Below are 21,097 nucleotides of genomic sequence, written 5' to 3'. Positions count from 1 at the left end.
TCATCCCAGAGATGCAGGGCTGGTTCAACAAATGAAAATCTGTCAACGTCAAAATTGCCGGGGAGAAAATTGGGATCTTGGGGGTGGGGTGGGATGGGGGTAAGGGGAGATGGGGAGAGAAAAGGGAGAAGGGGAGGATGGGGGGAACTTGGGGAAAAAGAAGGATTGGGATAAAGGAAGGTTGGATAGGGGAGCACAGAAGCACAATTCTTAGTTAAGGGAGCCACCTTAGGGTTGGCAAGAGACTTGAACCTAGAGTGGCTCCCAGGAGCCCAAGCTGAGGTCCCCAGTTAGTTCCTTGGGCAGCTGAGGATAGGGAACCTGAAATGACCCTAGCCTATAGCAATACTGACGAATATCTTGCATATCATCATAGAACCTTCATCTGGTGATGGATGGAGATAGAGACAGAGACCCACACTGGAGCACTGGACTGAGCTCCCAAGGTCCCAATGAGGAGCAGAAGGAGGGAGAACATGAGCAAAGAAGTCGGGACCACGAGGGGCGCACCCACCCACTGAGACAGTGGAGCTGATCTACTGGGAGCTCACCAAGGCCAGCTGGACTGTGACTGAAAAAGCATGGGATAAAACTGGACTCTGAACATGGCGAACAATGAGGGCTGATGAGAAGCCAAGGACAATGGCACGGGGTTTTGATCCTATGTAATGTGCTGGCTTTGTGGGAGCCTAGCCAGTTTGGATGTTCACCTTCCTAGATATGGATGGAGGGGAGAGGACCTAGGACTTACCACAGGGCAGGGAACCCTGACTGCTCTTTGGACTGGAGAGGGAAGGAGAGAGGAGTGGGGGAAGGGGGAGAAGGGTGGGAGGAGGGGGAGGGAAATGGGAGGCTGGGAGGAGGTGGAAACTTGTTTTTTTTTCCTTTTCTCAATAAAAATAAATAAATAAATAAAAAAGAAAATCTGTCAACGTAATCCACCATATAAACAAAATGAAAAATAAAAACCACATGATCATCTCATTAGATGCTGAAAAAGCTTTTGACAAAACACAACATCCCCTCATGATAAAGGTCTTGGAGAGAGCAGGGATATAAGGAACATACCTAAACATAATAAAGACAATATACAGCAAGCCAACAGCCAACATCAAACTAAATGGAGAGAAACTCCCAGTGATTACACTGATATCAGGAACAAGACAAGGTTGTCCACTCTCTCCATATCTATTCAATATAGTTCTTGAGGTCCTGGCTAGAGCAAGAAGACACCAAAAGGAGATCAAGGGGACACAAATTGGAAAAGAAGAAGTCAAACTCTCACTGTTTGCTGAGGATTAATAGTTTACAAAAGCAATCCCAAATATTCTACCAAGGAACTTCTACAACTCATAAACACTTTCAGTAATGTAGCAGAATAAAAGATTAACTCAAAAAAAAAACCAGTAGCCCTCCTGTGCACAGATGATAAAAGGGCTGGGGAAGAAATCAGAGAAATATCACCCTTCACAGTAGCCACAAATAGCATAAAATATCTCAGAGCAAATCTAACCAAACAAGTGGAAGACTTATATGACAAGAACTATAAATCTTTGAAGAAAGAAATTGAAGAAGACACCAGAAAGTGGAAAGGTCTCCTATGCTCTTGGGTAGGCAGAATTAATGTAGTAAAAATGGCAATCTTACCAAAAGCAATCTACGGATTCAATTCAATGCCCATCAAAATCCCAGAAAATTCTCCACAGACCTCAAAAGAATGGTACTCAGCTTCATATGAAAAAGCAAAAACCCAGTATAGCCAAAAGAATCCTGTACAATAAAGAATTTCTGGGGGCATCACAATCCATGACTTCAAACTCTACTACAGAGCTCCAGTGCTGAAAACAGCCTGTACTGGCATAAGAACAAACAAGAGGACCAATGGAACCAAATAGAAGACCCAGATATCAATCCACACATCTTCGAACACCTGATTTTTGACAAAGAAGCAAAAAATATCAAATGGAAAAAAGAAAGCATATTTAACAAATGGTGCTGGTATAACTGGATATCAATATGCAGAAGAATGAAAATAGACCCATATCTATCACCATGCACAAAACTCAAGTCCAAATGGATCAAAGACCTCAACATAAAGCCAGCCACACTGAACCCAAGAGAAAGTGGGAAGCACACTTGAACGTCTTGGCACAGGGAACCACTTCCTAAATAGAACCCCAGCAGCACAGACACTGAGAGAAACAATAAATGGGACCTTCTAAAACTGAAAAAATTTCTGTAAAGCAAAGAACATGGTCAACAAGACAAAACGAAAGCCTACAGAATGGGAAAAGATCTTCACTAACCCCACCTCAGACAGAGGTCTGATCTCCAAAATATAAAAAGAACTCAAGAAATTGGTTCATCAAAAGAACACATAATCCAACTTAAAAAATGGAGTACAGACCTAAACAGAGAACTCTCAACAGAGGAATCTAAAATGGCTGAAAGACACTTAAGGAAATAATCAACATCCTTAGTCATCAGAAAAATGCTAATCAAAACAACTCTGAGATTCCAACTTACACCTGTAACAATGGCCAAGATCAAAAAAACTGATGACAACTTATGCTGGAGAGGTTGTGGGGAAAGAGAACACTTATGCATTGCTGGTGGGTATGTAAGCTGGTACAACCCCTTTGGATGTCAGTGTGGCAATTTCTCAGAAAATTAGGAAACAACCTTTTTCAAGACCCAGTAATACCACTTTTGGGGATATATCCAAAGGATGCTCAATCGTGCCACAAGGACATGTGCTCAGCTATGTTCATAACAGCTTTGTTTGTCATTGCCAGAACCTGGAAACAATTAAATGCCCCTCAACTGAAAAATGGATAAGAAAATTATGGTACATTTACACAATGGAGTACTACACAGCAGAAAAAAATAACGACAGCTTGAATTTTGCAGGAAAATTGCTGGAGCTAGAAAACATTATTTTGAGTGAGGTAACCCAGACACAGAAAGACAATTATCACATGTACTTACTCATAGGTGGTTTTTAAACATAAAGCAAAGAAAGCCAGCCTACAAACCACAATCCCAGAGAACTTAGACAACAATGAGGATACTAAGAGAGACTTACATAGATCTAATCTACATGGGAAGTAGAAAGTAGAAAAAGACAAGATCTCCTGAGTAAATTGGGAGCATGGGGACCTCAGGGGAGGGTTGAAGGAGGAGGGAGAGAGACAGGGAGGGAAGCAGAGAAAATTGTAGAGCTCCATAAAAATCAATATAAAATGGACAGTAAAAAATAAATAAAATACCATAAAAAAGGCACATCCAAGAAATATAAACAGCAAGAAATAACCAAACTGAGTGCTGAAATCAATAAAATAGAAACAAAGAGAACAAGACAAATAATCAATGAAAAAAAAGAGTTGGTTCTTTGAAAAAATAAACAAAATAGACAAACCCTTACCCAAACTAACTAAAAGGTGGGGAGAGAATATCCAAATTAACAAAATCAGACAAAAGGGGGACATAAAAGTAAACTTTCTGGAAACTCAGCAATCATAAGGATATGCTTTAAAAATCTATATTCCACCAAATTGGAAAATCTAAAAGAAAAGGATGATTTTCTCCATGGGTAATTCTTACCAAAGTTAAGTCAAAATCAGATAAAAAATTTAAATAGACATATAACCCCTATTGAAATAGAAGTAGTTATTAAAAGTCTACCAAACTAAAAAGAGCACCCTAGATTCAATCCCCAATGGGGAGAGGGGTGGAAAGAGAATCTCCCACAGTATTTAGAGACTGGTGAAAGGAACCAAGAGCAGTGAGAAAGAAAGAGAGACAGAAAAAATGTGATTGATGCCCTGAGGAAAACGGAAAGAAAAATGTTTTCCAGGTGCATAAGGTAAGCGCCTAATAAATAAGAGCTCTGAAGAATAATAGTGAATTAGGCAAAGGTCTAGTTAATAGTGGATTTGACCAGCTCTAGACCCTAAATTCCATAACAGTGAACTGCCTGGCAAGATATGCCCAATGGTGCAATCGTGGCATGAATGTTCTGGGCGTGATCAACCACTTCCTGACTGGATTTGAGTCCTGCTCCATGGGAGGGAACACATGCCTTTCACTGTGGCACTGCTCAAAAGTCTGTGGCTGGGGATGTCACAAGCATGATGCAGGAATCTACTACTGATGCTCTTTGCCAAATGGACATGTAGTTAAACTGACTCCTAACTGTTTCTGTTTATGCCCATATATTAGTGCAGCTATCAGCCTTGCTCAGAGAAGTTGTTTTGACAATGAACCATAGACAAAACAGCAACTCATAACTATCCAAAGCACTAGAATAAGTGATAGCTGAGCACTGAGTCCCAAACAGAATATCTATATTACCCCTGTGAGACCTAAGAAACCTTGATGAATAGGGGATGCAGAAATTATGGGGACTGAAGGATGGAGAGGAGTGGATCAGGGTGTTATCTTCTATCTATGACATGGCTATTACAGTCATGGCACACAGCAGCTGTGACTGCCTACACAAGACAGAAGGGTAGAGTGGAGACTAGTTTGTGGAAAGAGTGTTGATAAGAGAGTATCTATCTCCTCCTCCTGCCCACAAAATCATTCCACTTAAATTGCTTCTTCTAATCAAGGCTTCTCCTGCTTTCAAGGAATTTGTTGTTGGTTGGTTGGTTGGTGCTCCACTTCACTTTACCAGGGTTCTCTGTAAGAGCATGGGTAAGGAATTGTTTAATTGAGCAAAAGCAATGTACCAGTGGTTACACCACTGAGAAATATAACTGCCCCCCCTTGCAACCTTTAGCTGCCACAGCTGCTCAGGGATAGGTAGAGTCCCTGTCTCACCCTTGGTGGAGTGTGCTAACTGGCCCAGTCTTCTGCAGGTCTTGTGCAGGCAGGTAGGCAGGTTTGCTAAGAGCCATGTCATACCCAGAGACAGAATCTTATATTGTCCCTTCCCATCCTCCACTCTAAATTTATTCTGTTCTCTCTTCCATGAGGCTCCCTGGGTCTTGAAGGGGTGATACTTTTGTCCAGTTTAGGATGAGCTCTCAACAGTCATCTGCTCTCAGCACATTGAGCCAGGAGCCACACACTTAGCTAACCAATGGGTTGTTCCAAAAGTAGCGGTGGTGCTCCTTCATTGACTCCATCACTCCTCTTTACGTGGGTCTTGCCACTATAGTTACATTCTCCTTTCCTCACTAACATATATTGGAATGTTTTACTATTTGGTTATACATGTATAAAAACAAGAAAGAGAAAAAGGAGGAAGAGAACACACATGTGGAGGTCTCTCCTTCCGCCTTGCTGAGGTAAGGTCTCCGTTGTTTGCACCACGGAACTGATGCTCCAGGTTAACTGGCCTGTAAGCCTCCCACACTTGGCCTTTCACATGGGTTTCAAGAACTGATTTAGGTCACCAGGCTCGCACAGAAATCACTTTTACTTGTTGGGCCATCTCTTGAGCATCACAAATTTACAATTAGACTTGCAATCTGGATGCATAATTAGGTACAACGAATGAGTGAGAAACTTGGGAGCATCCTGTCTTAGAAAAGGAAACTATGTGTTTTACACAATGCAAAAAAAATTTCAAGTACATATGTGTAAAGAAATGTTTCTAAATGATGGACAGGAAACGATTCACTATAGCGGACTATAGATGCTGAGTTAAAATTCCTATTGTCTGATTGCCAGGACTATAACTGTAAGTACTCTCTCATGCAAAAACAGCTAGCAGAGAATCACTTGAAGCATTCCTGAGGAGTGATTCTCAAGTTCTGGGACTGGCCCTGTCACTAATCATCCTGCTCCTCAGCTTGAATAAAAAATACAGAGAAGTAAAATGGTTTGTCAGTATCGTGGGTTGTCATGTGTTCTCTTTACCCTCAGCCATGCAGAAGGGGGTTGATGCCTGACAGGAAGAAGAATTGAAGTGTCGTTCCAAGTTCCACAACGGCAGACATATTAATCTGTCCCCTGTGCTGATTTAACAGAAGAAAAACCATAATCTGAAAGACACACAGCAGGACAGGAAAGCTACAACGCACATCAGGATGCTGGGTTTTTAACTCCTGAGCTACATCTCAGACCTACTTAATGAAGAGTTCAGAAGCACAGCACAATTGATCTGATGTGCACTGTAGTGTGAGAATACTTATTGTTTACTGGGAAGTGTTTTGCTCTTGGGCCAAGAGCTGTTATAACTTAATAGAAGCACCCTACAGCTCCATCCATATCTCTTTCTCTTTGAGAAGAAGGAGACCAAGGTTCAAAAGCAAGAAGTAGTGGGCCAGGGCCACACAGTGTGGTGCTGGTACATCATGCTTGCCTAGCTTTCTGCTTCCTTTTTCCATCTCATTATTGCTTTCATATCTTTGAATTTATTCTTTTTGACTCTCATGCTCAGAATTCATTGAGAGGGGGCCTCATTGACATGGTTAGGAACTATCTAATATGCATCAACAGAAATAGCCAGCTCTGTCATGTGGCCTCCACAGAAGCCGCTGGTCTTCCTTATATCCAGTCTGTTGATGGTCACTTTTGTAAAAAGCTCATACTTCTTACAAGACAAAGATGGTGATGGCAACAGGGTCATCTGACCAAAATCAGAAATCTTGTGTATAAAGAACTTCTGTGACCTCTTTTCTCAGGAGTTACAGGGGTAGACAATTGAGTTTCCTTGTATCTGACTTCAACCAACCACACAGGGCTGATCCTGGGCTTTTGGAGGAACATAACAGGAAGTATGAACTTTTGAAGGACTCACTTTGAGTTTTGAGAGCAAAATTTAGCAAACAAATACAGAACACCAGTTAAACGTCATCTCAGACATATTTGAGACCAACTTATGTCTTAAAATACTGAGACATATTTACCCTAAAAAATTTATTGCTGATAATAAATTCAGATCTAACTGGGAATCTTACATCTTATCTGGCATCCAGTGTAACACAACCGAGAATAGTTTCTAAGTTTGAGCTGCAGCACCTGTACCCAGTATGTTCTTGCTGAGGTCGTAAACCAGGTATACCCACACACTAAGGAGATTCTTCCTTGAGTAAATGTTCCCCAAGGGACATCTTTGAAAAAGCAAACTAACTCATTCAACAAATGCAAACTGGAGCATCCAGCAAGTATGAAGATCTGTGCTAACTCCATTGGAATTCAGAGATAAACTAACACTGGTTCCTGTCCTTAAAAATAGGAACTGAACAACAAGACCAATAGGTTTCAAATCATATAATTACAATAAAACGGAGTAAGTGCTAGACAATAAAGGTTGTGGTACTAGGAACCCGATGATTGTATTCACCGTTCTATCCCCCAAAGAATGCAGGTGGCTAGCACTCAACAAATAGTAGGGGCCATGATAGTGAACATGGGAGGCATGATAACACCAACAAGGCACTGTGGAGTCATGGAAGCAGATGACTCACCAAAGGAGACAAGGTGGTGAGGAGGTTGGTTTCATTCTAACAGAAAAGTCTAGTCGAGGGCATGATGTAGAAATACCCCAAGCAGATGGCCAGGAGAGCCTTCTTGACAGAGGAACAAGAACCTAGCATTTCAGTGAGGAGAGAACACCCTGCTGAAGACAGAGATAAAGTAAAAAAAAAAAGGTAAGGGGCCAAGAAGTCTGAACTTCATCCCATGGGTGACTGTCATTAGAGACTTTCATACAGAGAAGTGACATTACCTCCAGGGTCATGACCTCCAGGGGATCTCTCTGGCATTAGCATGGAAGGTAGACTATGATGAAGGACAGATGATTAAACACTACTAATATGACATATCCTGAAGAAAATGGATTTTTAGAAGTATTAGGGGATATGCCTGTGGAATTGATCCCTTGTGAACTCCCTGTGATTGCCTTCATCTGTCCCCTTCTGCTCCTAACTGTCATGGTCCATGAAGGGTCAACAATGGTGAGAAGAGGAAATCAGGCAGGAAAAGGAGGTGGGAGGCAGCCCAAGACAAACTTCCTCCACTTCCTCATCTTGCCTAAGGAAACCCCAGATCTAGAAAGTGGAGGAAAACATTCAGGCCCTAGGAACTCCTTTCCAGAGGGGATGGACTCACTCTGGTTGGCACAGTTCAGGCTCTCCTTGTTCTCTCGACAGGCTCGGCTTCATCCTGTGCCCAGCAAGCACACACTGGAAAGTGTCTTGGGATGCAGCAGCCCTCTTTTGTCTGGAGATGATCCAAAAGCAGGTTTTACAGACATCATGCAAATGAAAAAAAGAACTGTTTCAATCCCTAAGCCCAGAATGAGACCCTACTCCTAGGATTGTCCTCCACCTCCTTTCCAGAGGCTTCCTCGGGCACCCAGTGCTCTATTTGGAGTCACTAGATGCTGGAAGCAGAATTAGAATCGTCTGCTTTAAATAGACTTATTTTTTTAAAACTTAACATTAAAAGTATATATACGGATAGCAGAGCATGGTGGTGCATGCCTTTTGTTGTTGTTTGGTTTGGTGGTGGTGGTTGTTGTTGTTTTAATAAATTCATTTATTTACTTTACATCTGGTCAGTTTCCCCTCCCATTCCCTTCCCCACAAATACCCTCTCTGTTCCAATGCCCTCCTCTGTTTCTATTTAGGAAAGGACAGGTCTACCATGAGTATCAACAAAACATGGAATATCAAGTTGAAGTAAGATTAAGCACCTCCCCATGTATTAAGCCTGGGCAAGGCACCCCAGTATGAGCAGAAGACTCCCAAAAGTCATTAAGAGTAAGAGACATCCCCTGTTCCCACTGTTGGGTGTCCCACCAGAGGACCAAGCTACACAACTGTAACATATACAGTGAAGTATATGTAACACTCAGTGAACTAGAGTGCCTAGTTCAGTCCCTTGCAGGCTCCCTGGTTGTCAGCTCAGTCTCTGAGAGGCCCTATGAGTCCAAGTGAGTTGATTCTGTGAGTTTTCTTGTGTTGTCCTTGACCCCTCTGGCTCCTACAATCCTTTCTCCTCCTCTTCTGCAGGATTCCCCAAACTCCACCTAATGTTTGGCTCTGGGTCTGCATCTATTTCCATCGGTAGTTGGATGAAGCCTCTCTGATGATAATTGGGCACCAATTGGTCACAGGCTATGCATCCATTATTGCCAGGAGTCTTAGCTAGAATCATCCCTGTAGATTCCTGGGAGATTCTTTTGCGCCACATTTTTACCTGACCCTGAAATGTACCCCCTTTCCAGTAGTCTCTTTCAGTGCTCTCCTTTTCTGACCTCCAGCCTGATGTTATGTTCCCAGCCCCACCCACTCTCAGTCCACTCACAAAATCTCTTCTATTTCCCTTTCCCAGAGAGATCTGGGTGTCCCCACCCTATGAACTCTCCTTGTTCTGACAGAGGGCTGATTTCCAAAATATATAAAGAATCCAAGAAACTAGATATCACCAAACCAAGTAATTCAATTTTTTAAATGGGGTATAGATCTAAACAGATAATTCTCAACATAAAAATTTCAAATGGCCAAGAAACATTTAAGGAGATTTTCAACATCTTTAGCCATCAGGGAAATGCAAATCAAATCGACTCTGAGATTCTCTCTTACATTTGTCAGAATGGCTAAAATCAAAAACACAAATGAGGGGGCTGGAAAGATGGCTCAGCAGTTAAGAGCATTGCCTGCTCTTCCAAAGGTCCTGAGTTCAATTCCCAGCAACCACATGGTGGCTCACAACCATCTGTAATGAGGTCTGGTGCCCTCTTCTGACCTTCAGGCATACACACAGAAAAAATATTGTATACATAATAAATAAATAAATAACACAAATGACAACTTATGCTGAAGAGGATGTGGAGCAAGGGAAACACTCCTCCCTTCCTGGTGGGAGTGCAAACTTGTACAGCCATTTTGGAAGTCAGTATGGTAGTTTCTCAGAACATGAGGAATTAATCTACCGCAAGACCCAGCTATACCACTCTTGGGTATATACCCAAAGGATGCTCAATCATTCCACAAGGACACGTGCTCAGCTATGTTCATAGCAGCGTTACTCATAGTACCCAGAACCTGAAAACAACCTAGATGTCCCTCAATCGAGTAATAGATAAAGAAAATGTGGTACATTTACACAATGGAGTATTGCTCAGCTGTTAAAAACAAGGACCCAAGGAAATTAGAAGGCAAATGGATGGAACTAGAAAAAAAAATCATCCTGAGTGAGGTAACCCAGACTGAAACAAACAAACATGTACTCACTCATAAGTGGAAATTAGCTGTAAAATAAAGAGTAACTATGCTACAATTCACAGACCCAGAGAGACTAGGTAGTATATGCCTTTAATCTAAGTCCTGTACTTGAGAAGCAGGCAGATTTTTGTGAGTTAGAAACCAGCCTGATCTACATAGTGAGTTTGGGGGCAGGAAGACTATGTAGTTTAATCCTGTCTCAAAAAAAAAAAAGAAAAATGAAGATAGATGACAGAGAGAGAGAGAAAGAGAGAGAGAGAGAGAGAGAGAGAGAGAGAGAGAGAGAGAGAGATAGTAGAAGAGAAAGAGAACCTTCTATTTGGAAAGAGATAGGAAACCTTCAAGAAGAAACCAAAGAAAGTAATAAAGAGTGTCATAATGAAGCCCTTTATTGTGCACAGTAAACACACACTACTGAAAGAACACAGGCACCATAAATGTGCTTGGCAGAGGCCTCCTCACTGCTGGACTATGAGTTCCTTGATTAATAAATAGCCTCCCAATTGTTATTAATCAAATGAGATATCCTATGCGAGCAAACTCAGAATATAATCCTGGAATCCCTATACCTGCCTCACTTCTCTATTCCTAAACTGGTGGGGAAATTTGTCTGCCCCCTGGAGGACCATCTGGTCTTTTCTGGATTCAGTTACATAAGCCTTATTTTCTAAACCCAAACTGAGCCAGCTGCTAAAGAATAGCTTGAGAAACCACGGCAAGGAAAGCAAGTATAGTCCCAGCATCATGAAAGTGCAACTCTTCTGAAGGAGACAGATAGTAATTAAATAATCAGATGCAGAAACATAAAATAAGACTAGTAATAAGTAACATTAAGGAAGGGAGCCCATTCAATAAGTTACCTCAAAGGTACAGAGGAATGGCTCCTGGGGCTGGCACACACTGGCAGTGGCTGGGCCAAAAGGAAGGCTGGGGGCTTTGCTTTCCTGTTAACTCATTTCCCAGAAATATGAATTCCCAAAACCCAATGTAGTCAGAATGACAAGACAAGGGGAAGCTTGGCCTGCCTCCTGGTCCAATCCCCAGCCTGTTGTCCTACAGCTTGTCCTTACCCCAAAATAAATAAAGCCCCATCCAGGCTGCTACTCCAGGACTCTACACAGCTTCCTAGGGAAAGTTGACCTTGCTCCAGAGCCACCATGAACTTCTTCACTATCCTGCTGTTTGCCAGCCTTGCCACAACCTCTCTTGCTGTCCTGCCTGGTGAGTATGCCTTCTTTCCCACTCCCTTTTGTCCCCTACAGGCCACCGGGCTTTAGATGAGCAACATCACCACACTCATGGAGAGGGATAAGATGTAGAATAAAAACACCACCACTGGAAGCAAGCATGACAACATATATCCCCTGAGTCCAGCAACCCAACAAACCAAGGCAGACTAGTCTAGTTCAGAGTCCAGACTAGACCCACAACAAGGCAGACTGTGGCTCAGCAGAGATTATGTGAGATCCTAACACCAGAGGCTGATTCAGCACAACTCAAGCAAAATCACTGCTTTAGACTGCCTCATCTCCCTGGTGTAATGAAAGCAAACGGTACACACCACATCCATGACTATCTGTAGCACTCACTCAGAACTATATATAGTTCCAGGGACTTAGGGTACACTAATAGTTTACATAAAGATCTCTACCGTCACTGAAATTTTATTTGAGGAGGAAGAAAAAATAAACATATTAAATAAATTACATAGTATTTTAGAAACGGTAAAGAAAGTTGAGTAAGGATTAGCGGGGAGAGGTGGTGCACACCTGCACTTCCAACACTGAGGAAGCAGAAGCAGGGGACTCATGCAAGTTCCAGGCCAATCAGAGCAAACAAACAAAAAAGAGGAAGAGAGGTTGAGGAAGCTGAAATGGGGTAACTACAAAGGACCCATTCACATGTTAACCGTCTTGAGATTGCTGTCCTAAGGGTCTGAAGATGAACTCCACGTGAAGACTCAGCACACAACTGCTGGTAAGTCTCTGTTGGTGACAAAAGACTGGAAAGTAAAGGATGCTAGGAAGGAAGAGGTGAGCAGACAATGCCTCCTGCTGTGAGTCTGTCCCTCCCTGTTGCACTAATTGGCCATAGATCTGGGGGCTGGGAACCTTTTGAACAGCAATTATGCTATGTAATCATTGGAAACTGGAATGGGAACAGCACCTCACTCCCAAATGTTGGCAAGTAAAATGTTTCCTCACCCTGATACAAGGGTGCTTTATCAGTTACAGGCACTGTACCACACAGCCCAAAAACTTTAAAAATTGCAGAGGCCAGTTTTGTGGGTTAACTCTAAACATAGTTGTCAGGAGCCATTTCAGGCTTCTCCTTTCTCACATCTCACAGGTGGAAATCTTCAGACAGAAAAACTTACAAAGTTAACTAAGACATCGTGTGCTGACCTTGGAGATTCAAGCTTCAAAGGACGCCTACACCTCTTCTTTGTAGTGTCTTCTTTGTTTGCTGCTTATCACTAACAGCAGGTGTTCTAGCCAAAATGCCCCGCCTTGCTGCCTAGCAACCGAGCCCCTCCTTTCCTTCCCCCATTCCCCCTTCCCCAGTTCCCTCTGCCCAAACTCCTCACTGAGGAGTATATAAGACATGAAACTTGCTTCAATAAAAGGGATGCCTTTGATGGAGGAAGGTCATTGGTTAAAATAAAAGGAACTGCTTTGGCCCATTTCATTGGTTAGGACATAGGTAGGTGGAGTAAACAGAACAGAATGCCGGGAGGAAGAGGAAGTGAGGGCAGACTCCACAGCTCTCCTCTCCGGAGCAGACGCAAGAGAGACGCCATGCTACCTGCTCCAGGGAAGACGCACGCTATGAAGCTCCGACCCAGGATGGACTTAGGCTAGAATCTTCCCGGTAAGCGCACCTAGGGGCGCTACACAGATGATTAGAAACGGGCTAAATTAATATGTGAGAATTAGCCTAGAAGAGGCTACATAGAAATGGGCCAAAGCAGTGTTTAAATGAATACAGTTTGTGTGTAATTATTTCGGGGCATAAGCTAGCCATGGGGGCGGCCCGGTGCTGGGGACGCAACCCCGCCGCCCCTACTACTACAGAATGGCGCCCAACGTGGGGCTCGAACCCACGACCCTGAGATTAAGAGTCTCATGCTCTACCGACTGAGCTAGCCGGGCCAGGCGGCTTGGGGTGTTGGGGATGCAGCCCCGCCGCCGCTTCATATTACAACATGCCTTGACAAGGAATACTGCTTGGCGTCCGTTTCTCTCTCCCCCATTGTCTTTCAGATAGTGCCTCTACAAGACCCTGGAGTAATTTAGGACCTGCTGGGTGGGTCACATGATTTAATCTTGAGCTTAACTTCCCAGATTAACTGGGGGAAATCTAAGAAGCTAAAGGAGAAAAATACTCAGAGTTCAGAGGGAAGAACCAAGGCTAAGCTCCTCCTATAAACCAAGCAAAGGGAGAGGTATTGGCAAATGGCTCCTAACTGAGAAGGTAGATGGGGGCGGTGGCAATTCTTAAACATGACACTAGAAATCCAGTCCATGCCTTTGAAGAGCTCATGATATGAACACTAGCATAGGACCTCAATGCCTCCATAGGTCAGTTAGTGATAACTCAACACTAATGCCCTGTTCATGTCAAGGGACACTGTTTCTCCTAAAAGTGTTCTCTGTCCTTAACTCCCTGCTTGCATGTCCTTGGTTCCAGCTTCCCAGTCCACTCCAGCCACATCAGCAAGGAGAATACTTCTAGTAATGACTCTTCCAAGGAGCCGTCCATCTTCAGAGAAGAGTCAGTTTCCAGAGATAATGTGTTGATAGAATGTACCAAACCAAAGAGTCAAAAGGCCCAGGTTAGGCTCAGAAGTGGGGCATCTCAGCTGGAAGAGACCATAGGACCCATTACCTCAACTGGTATGTGCTAGAGAAGAGACATGTCTGGGGAGGTGGTGAGCAGTGAAGGGCAGGGTAGTGACTTGTGTAAAATGAGGTTTCATAAAGATAAAAAAAAAAGTTCTAGAAGGGTGGAATTTAAGATCCATTAACTGCCAGCACTACAGAAAGCTGTGTGAGGGGTCATGAAGATGTGGATAGGGAACCTGCCCTAACTGGACATTTCTATCTTCAAATTACAGAAACCACTATAGAGGGGAAACTGACTAAGTTAAACATGGCAATGGGAAAAAATCTGGGTAAAATAACTGAAGAATGTATGGGTGGTGCCAATGATATTGCGAGGTCATGAAAACAAGAATGACTAACCACATCCCATGCTGGGCCACAAGAAGTTCCTTCATCACCCACACTCCCGCTCATCCCAGCCAACACCTCTCAGTCTGCCCTTCAATGTCTGACATTAAAGTGTTGCAGAACCAGAGACCTCTGCAGATGCAGGCATGAGTCTAGGACCTACAAAGGTGTAGGCAGGATCCAGAGACCACTGAACCAGGACCCCTGCAAGTCCAGTTGTGAGCCTGGGACCTCAAAGGAACTAGGCCTGAACTAGGACCTCTGTGGGTTGGGGCATGAGTCTGGGACCTCCAAGGGAATAGATTGGAGGCAAAGACCTTTGCAGGACCAACTTCAAGCTAGAGACCTCTGCAGGAGCAGCTCCAGACCAGAGACATTTATAGAAACAGGTCTGAGCCAGCAACCTAGGCCAGAGCAGGCCTGAAACAGTGAACTCCATGGAAGCAAGGCAAAGCCTAGGGGTGCTGAGTGACCCCCAGGAACACAAAGCAACCAACAGGGTAACTAGAACCGTGGCACTGACTGCACCATGAGGAGCAACAATCTGAGCCTTGGATACACTGGCACTTGGAAGACTGATCGCCAGAATCACAGATAGCCCCAACTACACCAATTAGAGAAAATTATGTGTAGACAAGGTAAGAACATATCCAACACTACAAAGAGCAATATGACACCAGTAAAACCTTAGTGGCCCTACAACAGCAAGACTTGAGCAACCAAATACAGATGAAGCAGAAGAAAATTACCTAAAAATAACTTTAGGAGACTGTTTGAGGCCCTTAAAAAGAAAATGAGAAATTCCCTCAAAGAAATGGGGGGAAAGACAAAAAAATTGGAGGACATCAAGAAATCCCTAAAAGAAAACCAAGACAAAGCAATCAAACATATGAAAGAAACTATTCAAGACATGAAAACTGAAATAGAGACAATAAAGAAAACACAAGCCAAGGGAATTATAGAGAAAGAAATCATGAGAAAATGATCAGGAACCACAAATGCAAGAATAAACAGTATAATACAAGAGATGAAAGAGAGAATTTCAAGCACTAAAGCTACAGTAGAGGAAATAGACTCATTGGTCAAAGAAAACATTAAATCTAACAAAAGTTTAACACAAAATATTCAGGATATATGGGACACTATAAAAACACCAAACCTAAGAATAATAGGTATAGAAGAAGGAGAAGTTTAACTCAAAAGCACATAAAATATATTTTTAAAAGTCATAGAGGAAAATTTTACCAACCTAAAGAAAGATTTGCCTATGAAGATACAAAAAAGCTTATAGACCAACAAATGGATTGGATCAAAAAGAAAAAAGTCCCCTTGCCACACAATAATCAAAACACTAAACATACAGAATAAAGAAAGAATATTAGAGCTGCAAAGGAAATAGGGAAAGTAACATATAAAGGCAGACCTATCATAATTACACCTGAATTCTCAAAGGAAACAATGAAAGCCAGAAGGTGCTGATCAAACATTATGCAGACATTGAGGCACCACGTATGGCAGCCCAGACTATTATACCCAGCAAAACTTTCAATCACCATAGACTAACAAAACAAGATATTTCACGACAGAAGCAGATTTAATCAATACCTAGCCACAAATCTAGCCCTATACAAAGTACTACAAGGAAAACTCCAACCCAAGAAAGTTGGCGACATCAACAAAAACACAGACAATTGATGATCTCACAGAAGCAAATCCCAAAAAGGAAAAAACACACAAATTAACATCACCAATCACAAAAACTAAATTAACAGGAGATAGCAATAACTGATCATTAAAAATCCTTAATATAAATGGACCCAACACATCTATAAAAACACACTGGCTAACAGATTGGTTATGAAAACAGATTCCATCTTTTTGATGTATACAAGAAACACACCTCAACCTCAAAGACAGACATCACCTCAGAGTAAAGGGTGAGAAAAAATTTTCCAATCAAATGAACCTAAAAAATAAGCTGGTGTTAGTATCCTAATATTTAACAAAACAGACTTCAATTAAAATCAACCAAAAGAGACAAAGAAGAGCATTTCATATTAATTATAGAAAAAATCCATTAAGAGGAAATCTCAATACTGAAAATTTATGCCCCAAACACATGGGCACCCTTATATGTAAAAGAAACACTTCTAAATCTTAAATCATACATTAAACCCCACACACTAATAGTGGGAGACTTCAACACTCCACTCTCACCATTGGACAGGTCAGGCAGACAAAAAAATAAAAGAGAAATAAGGGAATTAACAGATGTTATTACTCAAATGGACTTAACATACATCTACATAACATGCCATTCAAACATAAAAGAATATACCTTCTTCTCAGTACCTCATGGAACCTTCTCAAAAATTGACCACATACTCAGTAACAAAGAAAACCTCAACCCAGATACAAAAAAAATTGGAATAACCTCATGTATCTTGTTGGATTGCCATGGTTTATAACTAGAATTAAACAGCAACATTAATTCTACAAAGCCCACAAACACATGGAAATTAAACAATGTTCACCTGAATCATCAATGAGTCAAGGAAAAAAATAAAGGGAGAAATTAAAGACTTCCTAAAATTCAATGAAAATGAATTTTCATTTTCAATTTCATTTCAATTTCACACAACATATCCAAATTTATGAATGAAAGCAGTGTTAAGAGGAAAGTTCATAGCGCTAAACACCTACATAAATAAGCTGGGAAAATCCCACACTAGTGAATTAACAAAACATTTGAAAACTTTAGAACAAAAAGAAGCAAACTCACCTAAGAGAACTAGATGGCTGGAAATAATCAAATTGAGAGCTGAAATCAACAGAACGGAAACAAAGAAAATAATACAAAGAATCAATGAGACCAAGAATTGAGAAAATCAACAAAATAGGCAAACCTTTAATGAAACTAACCAAAAGGCAAAGAGAGAATATCCAAATTAACAAAATCAGAAATGAAAAGGGGGACATAACAACAGACACGGAGGAAATACAGAGGATCATCGGTCATATTTTGAAAACCTGTACCCCAAAAATTGGAAAACAAAGGAAATGGACAACTTTCCAGATAAATATCACTTTCCAAAATTAAATCAAAACCAGATAAGCAAATTAAACAGACCTATAACTGCTAAAGAAATAGAAACAGTCATCAAAAGTCTCCCAACCAAAAAAAAAAGCCTAGGACCAGATGGTTTCAGCTCAGAATTCCACAATATTTTCAAAAAAGAACTAATATCAATACTCTTCAAATTGTTCCATACAATAGAAACAGAAGGAACATTGCCAAACTCTTTTTATGATGCTACACTTACCCTGATAACCACGCCACAGAAAGACATTACCAAGAAAGAGAATTACAGACCAATCTCACTCGTGAACATTGATGTAAAAATACTCAGTAAAATGCTGGCAACTGAATCCAAAACACATCAAAACCATCATCCACCATGATCAAGTCAGCTTCATCCCAGAGATACAGGGATGGTTCAACATAAAATATCTATCAATGTAATTCACCATAAAAACAAACTGAAAAATAAAAACACATGATCAGCTCATTCGATGCTGAAAAAGCCACAAAATACAATACCCCTTCATGATAAAGGTCTTAGAGAGATCAGGGGTACAGGGAACATACCTAAACATAATAAAGGCAATATACAGCAAGCAAACAGCCAACATCAAACTAAATGGAGAGAAAATCACAGCAATCCTATTAAACTCAGAAACAAGACAAGGTTGTCCACTCTCTCCATATCTATTCAATATAGTTCTTGAGATTCTAGCTAGAGCAGTAAGAACACAAAAGGAGATCAAGGGGACTCAAATCAGAAATGAAGAAGTCAAACTCTCACTATTTGCTGATGACATGATAGTTTACATGAGCAAGCTAAAAATTCTACCAGGGAACTTCTACAACTCATAAACACTTTCAGTAATGTAGCAAGATACAAAATTGACTCAAAAAAATCAGTAGCCCTGCTGTTCACAGATGATAAAAGGGCTGGGGAAGAAATTAGAGAAACATCACCCTTCACAGTAGCCACAAATAGCATAAAATATCTCAGAGCAAATCTAACCAAACAAGTAGAAGACTTATATGACAAGAACTATAAATCTTTGAAGAAAGAAATTGAAGAAGACACCAAAAAATCAAAATATCTTCCTTGTTCTTGGGTAGGTAGAATTAACATAGTAAAAATGGCAATCCTACCAAAAGCAATCTACAGATTCAATGCAATGGCCATCAAAATACCAGCATAATTCTTCACAGACCTTGAAAGAGCAATACTCAATTTCATAAGGAAAAGCAAAAAACCCAGAATAGCCAAAATAATCCTGTATAATAAAGAAACTTCTGGAGGCTTCATCATCTCTGACTTCAAACTCTACAGAGCTCAGTGCTAAAAACAGCCTGATAATGGCATAAAAACAAAAAGAAGGACCAATGGAACTGAATCAAAGACCCAGATATTAATCCACATACTTATGAACACCTGATTTTTGAGAAAGAAGCGAAAAATATAAAATGGAAAAAAAGAAAGCATATTCAACAAATGGTGCTGGCATAACTGGATATCAACATGTAGAAGAATGAAAATAGATACATATCTAGCACCATGCACAAAACTTAAGTCCAAATGGATCAAAGACCTCCACATAAAGCCAACTACACTGAACCTTATAGAAGAAAAGTGGGGAGTACACTTGAATGCATTGGCACAGGAGATCACTTCCTAAATATAACCCCAGCAGCACAGACACTGAGAGAAACAATAAATGGGACCTCCTGAAACTGAAAAGGTTCTTCTGTAAAGCAAAGAACCACAGTCAACAAGACAAAATTGCAGCCTAAAGAGCTTCACCAACCCCAGATTGGACAGAGAGCTGAATTCCAAAATATACAAAGAACTCAAGAAATTGATCATCAAAAGAATAAATAATTCAACTTAAAAAAAATGGAGTACATGACTAGTGAGTACATTTCAGGATCCTAGAGAAACTAAGTAATAAGGTGCATCCAAAGAAAAACATATATAGACCCACCTGGAAATTAGAATCAGACAAAAATTTGGGAGCAGGGGGGAAGGGGTTAGAAGGAAGGGGAGAAGAGGGGTTGAGAACTTGAGGGAATGGGATAGTTGAGATGGAGGAAGGACAGATATGAGAGCAAGGAAAGAGATATCTTGATTGAGGAAGCCATTAAGGAGTTAGCAAGAAACCTGGCTCTAGAAAAACGCCCAAGAACCCACAGGGATGACCCCAGCTAAGACCCTAAGCAATAGAGGAGAGGGTGTCTGAACTGACCTTACCCTGTAGTCAGACTGATGATTATCTGAAATATCACCATAGAACCTTCATCCAACAACAGATGGGAACAGAGGAAATGACCTACATTGGAGCACTGGACTGAGCTCCCAAGATCTAGTTGTTGTAATAGGAGTGGCGGGGCCACGTCCCCAGCACCCCAACCACCTGGCTAGCTTATGCCCCGAAATAACAACACACAAATTGTATTCATTTAAACACTGCTTGGCCCTTTAGCTCTAGCCCTTACTGGCTAATTCTGATATCCTGATCAACCCATCTCTAATAATCTGTGAGCACTGGTCTTAGTGAGCCCCGGTCTTACCGGGACGATTCTAGCCTACGTCCATCCTGGGTCAGAGCTGAATGGCGTCTGTCTGGGAGAGCAGAGCATGGCATCTCTGTCTGAGGCATCTTTTTTTTGTGTGTGTGTTTTTTTTTAATTTATTTATTTATTAAAGATTTCTGTCTCTTCCCCGCCACCGCCTCCCATTTCCCTCCCCCTCCCCCAATTAAGTCTCCCCCCAGCCCGAAAAGCAATCAGGGTTCCCTGTCCTGTGGGAAGTCCAAGGAACCCCCACCTCCATCCAGGTCTAGTAAGTTGAGCATCCAACCTGCCTAGGCTCCCACAAAGCCAGTGCGTGCAGTAGGATCAGAAACCCATTGCCATTGTTCTTGAGTTCTCAGTAGTCCTCATTGTCCGCTATGTTCAGAGAGTCCGGTTTTATCCCAGGCTTTTCCAGACCCAGGCCAGCTGGCCTTGGTGAGTTCCCAATAGAACATCCCCATTGTTTCAGTGTGTGGGTGCACCCCTCGCGGTCCTGAGTTCCATGCTCGTGCTCTCTCTCCTTCTGCTCCTGATTTGGACCTTGAGATTTCAGTCCTGTGCTCCAATTTGGGTTTCTGTCTCTGTCTCCTTTCATCGCTTGCTGAAGGTTAATATTCAGGAGGATGCCTATATGTTTTTCTTTGGGTTCTCCTTATTTAGCTTCTCTAGGATCACTAATTATAAGCTCAATGTCCTTGGTTTATGGCTAGAAACCAAATATGAGTGAGTACATCCCATGTTCCTCTTTTTGGGTCTGGCTTACCTCACTCAGGATAGTGTTTTCTATTTCCATCCATTTGTATGCAAAATTCATGAAGTCCTTGTTTTTTATTGCTGAGTAGTACTCTAATATGTATAAATTCCATACTTTCTTCATCCATTCTTCCATTGAAGGGCATCTAGGTTGTTTCCAGGTTCTGGCTATCACAAACAATGCTGCTATGAACATTGTAGAGCATATACTTTTGTTGTATGATAAGGCCTCTCTTGGGTATATTCCCAAGAGTGGTATTGCTGGGTCCAAGGGTAAGTTG

The 21,097-nt window shown here is 41.6% G+C and overlaps 1 protein-coding gene across 1 annotated transcript in view; it reads left to right on the top strand.

Moving 5' to 3' along the window:
* The first annotated feature begins 11,341 nt into the window (after window positions 1-11,341).
* LOC142844186 (glycosylation-dependent cell adhesion molecule 1-like) overlaps window positions 11,342-21,097 on the top strand; it is a 53,041-nt gene continuing 43,285 nt past the window's right edge. The window contains exons 1-3 of the mRNA XM_075962485.1: window positions 11,342-11,405; window positions 12,117-12,171; window positions 13,875-14,080. Coding sequence (XP_075818600.1) covers window positions 11,342-11,405; window positions 12,117-12,171; window positions 13,875-14,080 — 325 coding nt within the window. The remainder of the gene's footprint in view (window positions 11,406-12,116; window positions 12,172-13,874; window positions 14,081-21,097) is intronic.

The sequence above is a fragment of the Microtus pennsylvanicus genome, chromosome 2 (assembly GCF_037038515.1).
Source record: "Microtus pennsylvanicus isolate mMicPen1 chromosome 2, mMicPen1.hap1, whole genome shotgun sequence".
Taxonomy (NCBI): Eukaryota; Metazoa; Chordata; class Mammalia; order Rodentia; family Cricetidae; genus Microtus; species Microtus pennsylvanicus.
Note: the sequence above shows the minus strand (reverse complement) of the source record. Positions and strands in the feature narration are given on the sequence as shown.